The 5,779-nt window shown below is 23.6% G+C and overlaps 1 protein-coding gene across 1 annotated transcript; it reads left to right on the forward strand.

The window, feature by feature from the left end:
- The first annotated feature begins 1,025 nt into the window (after positions 1 to 1,025).
- LOC124943283 (probable 2-oxoglutarate-dependent dioxygenase AOP1.2) lies at positions 1,026 to 2,755 on the forward strand. Its single transcript, XM_047483821.1, has 2 exons — positions 1,026 to 1,399; positions 2,157 to 2,755. Exons 1-2 carry the CDS (start codon positions 1,026 to 1,028, stop codon positions 2,545 to 2,547), a joined length of 765 nt encoding a protein of 254 aa, XP_047339777.1. The 3' UTR covers positions 2,548 to 2,755.
- The last annotated feature ends 3,024 nt before the right edge of the window (positions 2,756 to 5,779 follow it).

Below are 5,779 nucleotides of genomic sequence, written 5' to 3' on the forward strand. Positions count from 1 at the left end.
TAAATAAATCTAATATGCATCCGTCTTTATAAGATTGGATTTACTCATTTTCTAACCTAATTTTAAATGTGAATTGACTTTAAGTATATATTTTACCTACTTTTTAATCAAAAATCTCTTCAAAAATATAAGTTGTAGGAAAATATAAATACAAACTAATGAGATACTATAAATAAGTTCATTTGGAGATACAAATTATATTTTAGATTATTATTCAAATATATTCTTGGATAATAACAAATATAGACATTATTAATTTGTCAATTGATTGTTTGGAAACCCAGCTTCCTAACTGGAGCAGCATTACAGAGATGTGTTTGAACTTCTTTTTAATTTATTTAAAAATTATTTTTATTTTAATATTTTATTGTGGTATTAATTTAAATATAATAATATTTAGAAATACACTTTAATTATGTATATATTAATAATTTTATTAATATTTATTTATTCAACTTCAATTCTAACTCTAACTTCAATTTTATACATTTCAAAATATGTCATTATTTATTATTAATATTCAGAATTATAAAATGTAGTGACAAATGTCCCTCTTATAACTATTATACCATATAAAAAACCAAATAAATCTTTGTGGAAATAAATGACTGGATTAAACTTAGTTTGTACATCATTCTTTTTCAAAAATTAAAATACATTTGAGAAAAAAATGATCAATTTTTTTTATCATGATTAATATTTTATGTAGCATAATTTAAAAATTATTAAAATAAAAAGTGAAAGTTATTTTATTTGTATTTAATATAAAAGATGTACTTAAATAAGATGAAATATTTTAATTCACACTCCACTTTTTACATTTTGAACAACTTTAAAATTGTTTATAATTGATAGGTAATAAAATACAAATTTTAAAAAAGACTATTAGATTTTCATAATCCTATTTTATTAATTTATAACAAATGTAGATTAAACTAGACCTAAGATAAGAAAGATGAGTATAAATGGAGTCCATATCTCAACTTTTTTAAGTGAGAAATCTAGAAAAGTGAGAAAAGCAAGCAATGGCAAATACTGAGACAGCAGCACCAAAGCTTCCCATCATTGACCTACGAGGCTTGATCTTTGGAACAAGCTCGTGGATTTCAACATGCAAAGAAATCCGAAGAGCCCTAGAAGAATACGGTTATTTCGTGGCGCTTTCGGACATTGTATCAGATGATCTTCAAGATGATGTTTTTAAGTGTCTTAAGGATCTGTTTAGCTTGCCATCGGAGATCAAATCCAAGAATATCTCCGACAAGCCTTTCCATGGTTACTTCGGACGGAGACCTTTATCTCCTCTAATGGAGAGCCTGGGAATTGAAAACCCCAATTATCTTCAATCAGTTCAAGATTTTGCTGCTCTAATGTGGCCCCAAGGAAATCATTCCTTCTGGTATATCCATTTTATTTGCTTGTATCTTTTTTTTTCATATTAAGATGTTTATTTGAAAGTGATTGAATAGCTTTATAATTTGTGAGATTTTTATTTTACTTGAATTTATTTTCGGGATGATTAGCATTACTAGCTATATAGGTGTATCCCTTTTAAAATAAGGAATTATTAATGAAAATTGAACTTAAAACTTTAATTTTTAAGATAAGAACTTTGACAAGTGAACTAGTACTGGATTAGATGTAATAAATTTGAACTTAACTCAAATTAAGATGCTAAACTAAGTGTTAATGTTCTATTTAGACTCAGTATATCCTAATTTAAATAAAATTAATTTTTCTTATCACCAATATGAAAAGAAAAAAGAAATTACACCGTGAGTAAATTTATCAACTAAATACCTTCTAAATTTTTTATTTTGAAATTGAGTCTAGTCTTATTCATCTTTTAAAATTGTTATTAAAGATTGTTAGTAAATATATTTATAAATTTTTTTAAAATTTGAAAATTAAAAACAACTTAGAAAGTAGCTAAAAAAATGCTTATAAGTATTATACTAAAATAAATAAATGTACCGACACTATTAAGTGTCGGTAAAGTATTCGCCGGCCTTAATTTAGCGACGCTAAATATGCGCAGATAAATGTTTTTTAGTGTTGGTAAATAAATGTATTGTTTTTTAGTGACATTTGTTTTCAATATAATTCCATTATGCTGATTTAACAACTAATATTCTTTCATTAACAATGAATTATAGTGAGACTATTCATAAGTACGGAAATATAACCATTGGACTAGAAGAAATGGTGACAAGAATGTTGTTTGATAGTTACGGCATAGAGAAGAAACAATGTGAGGCACACATTGAATCAATAAACTACCTTTTTAGAGTGTTGGAATACAAACCACCTAAGGCATGTGAAGTCGGAAAAGGCACTTTCGCTCATACTGACAAGGACTTTCTGACAGTTATTCAGTGTCAAACAAGTGGTTTAGAGGTGAAAACAAAGACGGGGGTTTGGTTATCTGTCGATCTTCCTCCTTCATCTTTCTTCGTCATGGCTGGAGAGGCTTGCAAGGTAAAATTAGGGTTTCTTTTAACATTTTGTTCATTTAAGAGATTAATTGTAATTAAGTTGGTTAATTAATTAGGGATGGAGTAATGGTAGGGTGCACTCCGTTGTGCATCAAGTGAAGATGGAGCCGACTATAGATCAAATGAGATACACTTTGGCGTTATTTGCTTACGGTAAAGGGACAATTCAAGTGGCTAAGGAGCTTATTGATGATGAACATCCCATGTTGTTTAAGTCATTTGATAACTATGAATTGCTTAGGTTCTATACTAAAGACCCAACAAAGCGCATTGTCAAAACCATTGAGGAATTCTGCGGTGTTTAAGATCATTTCATACATTAATTTGGCTCATTTGAAAAAGAGTAGTAGTAATAAGACATGGATTGAAATCTTGAAACTTATCGCTTGAATTATGAAGGAAAAGTTTGATGGATGTTTTGCTCTGGTGAGTTTTGCTTTCATTCATGTTTTTGCAATTAAATCATTTACTTTTGAAGTTATTTTGAAATGTAGCCAAATTAATAAAAATAAAATCAATAAAATAGGCTCGTTTGAAAAGTTTGTGAATGATTTACTTTGAATTTGTGACCTAGTAGTTCCTACCGAAACTAAGATGCTAAAGGTATTTTGATTCATCGTGCCATATGTTCCAAAAAAATTCAATATACTATGGGACAGATAACAAAAAAAAAAAAATCATAAAAATAAACTGCCAAGATGTTAAACTCTAAGCCTATTTTTGTTGATATGGAGTAATAAATAGTTAAAAAAAATATATAAATTCTTACAATTGAGAGTATTTTAAGTTGTGAAAATTTATTTAAAATGATATTTTAATTATATGGTATAACAAAAAAAAATATATTCTAAAATGAATTAACCATTATAAAATTATCCATAAACAAAATATTATTTATATATAAATATTATTTAAAAAAATATTATTTAAATCTAAATAATTTTAATTTGTAAAAATTGATTTAAATTTAAATATAATGCTTATATTTGTAAATTTATCAAGTTTATAAAGTTGAAAAAATATTTTTTAAAAAATCTAATCATGAATGATTTATGTGTTCGAAATTTTTTAATTTTTATTTTACTGTTAAAATATGACTTGCCTTTTAGCTTTTTAAATGTTTTTAATTTAATTTTTGTTTATTTAATTATTAAAATAATAACCTGATGTATTTATTCAACAACTCAGATATCCAGATATGTTTTCTAGATATAATACACAAAGACCAATTATATAAATATTACTCAAAACTAATATTATTTATTATTATATATATTTATTTAAAAAATTAAAATATTAAAAAATTAACTAACCAATTCAAATTAAATTTTTTTAATACTTTTTATATATATAATAAACTTGATTATTTAATAATCCAATATAGTAAAAAATTGATATTTATCAAAAATAAAATTTATTATAATAGATAATTGGAAAAAATAAATATTTTAAATTAATATATATATATATATATATATAATTAAAAAAATATGTATTAATAAAAATTTATTCTTTAAAATATACAGAATACAATGTCTTGTTTTTTATAATAATAAATTATTGTAATAAATAATTAAACAAATATTAAAATAATATTTAAAATTAATATATTAATTAAATAAAAAATACGTGCTAATCAAAAAATGTTTATACACTATTTTATTTTTTTATAATAACAAATTATTATAATAGATAATAAAACAAATATTAAAATACATTTAAAATTAATACATATATAAAAATTAAATGGTAATAAAAAAATTATTCTTTAATTATAATTTATTTTTTTACAATAATAAATATATCTTAAATATATTTCTTAATAATTTAAAACATAACATATTTAGTTAAATATATATTCCATTTTTTTATTTAAATATTTTTATAAATTCTTTTACATTTTTTTAAAATTAATTTTAACAAACATTTTTTTATTTCAGTATTTTTAATTAATATATATAATTATTATTTTTCATTAAAAAATAATATTATTTATTATTTTTTGTGTCTCAATTTATTTTTTTATAATAATAAATAGGTTTACAATACATTTTTAAATTATTTAAAACATAACATAATTAATTAAATATATTTTAAAATCTAAAAAAAAATTCTCAATTTCGCTTTTGGTATGATTTTAGGCTTTTACTCACCCTCCGTAGACGAACCTTGCGGTCTTAAAAAATATATTCTTAAACATTCGATTACATATTTCAAAATGATCTTAGGCTCTAACTCACCCTATGTGGACACGAATCATTGAGTTTTATCACAAATATTTGTGTTATTCAAGTTGACATTCTTTTCATGGACGAATCAATCTGTTACACTTTTAGCTCGATCTTAGGCTATAACTCACCCTCCGTGGATGAACCTTTGGGCTTTCTCATATGTGCTTGCGTTACTTAATCCGACATTATCTAATCATAAGTTAGATTTTGTAACCAATATATTTTTAATTTTTTATCTCATCATAATTTATCTATTCATTTTGTTCTAATATAATATATATATATAATTAAAAATATTTCTCTCCTAATTAATCTATTAATATTTAATAATTATAAAATGTTATTGTAACCCCGGGGAATTGTTTCCACGCAGCTTAGCATGTGTTTGGATGACACGTGACAATATGGAGAATATTGTAGGGTGGCTCGATGTTCAATATGTTTCAACCTTGATATGCATGCTACATATCTTTTGAAAATAAAACATTATTTTAAAATATTTTTAAAATATCTGGGAGTTTTTAAAATTAATTATAAAATAATTAATTTATTCAAATTTTAATAATATGGGGATCAAATGTTTTTTAAAACCCGGTTTAAATTAATCAAACATAATTAATTTAATAAAAGTTTATTTATTTGAAAATAGAGTCGTCAAATAATTTAGAAAAAAATCAATAAAAGGGTATACGTGTACAAATGTACTTTATACAAGAGTTTCTATAAGGGGTTCGAGTTTTGATTATGCTCGGAAAAGGGCTTTCGAGCTATATTCTTCGCGCCCGTTAAAGGACGGTCTTATTTTTTTTTTTAAAGTCTGGCTATTATAAGTTTTATTTATAACATTTATTTTTTTCAATTAGTAGTGTGGGGTCCTAAATAATAGTAGGTTTAGATTACGTAAATAATTGTACAAAATTATTTAAAAGGGCGTACCTACGATTGCGTTGATATAAAACTAAGTAAAAACCCTGAAAAATATCAAAAAAATGTTATTTTAAAAATAAATTCCAAACGGGGCCTTAGTCAAAATATTTGTTTGAGAAATATCCC

Source organism: Impatiens glandulifera, chromosome 6 (genome assembly GCF_907164915.1).
Source record: "Impatiens glandulifera chromosome 6, dImpGla2.1, whole genome shotgun sequence".
Classification (NCBI taxonomy): domain Eukaryota; kingdom Viridiplantae; phylum Streptophyta; class Magnoliopsida; order Ericales; family Balsaminaceae; genus Impatiens; species Impatiens glandulifera.

Excerpts from the sequence above, each read along its gene's own strand:
- LOC124943283 (XM_047483821.1), top strand. The coding sequence starts at position 1,026 with ATGGCAAATACTGAGACAGCAGCACCAAAGCTTCCCATCATTGACCTA. Across the intron at positions 1,400-2,156 it reads CAAGGAAATCATTCCTTCTG|TGAGACTATTCATAAGTACG; the intron begins GTATATCCATTT and ends AATGAATTATAG.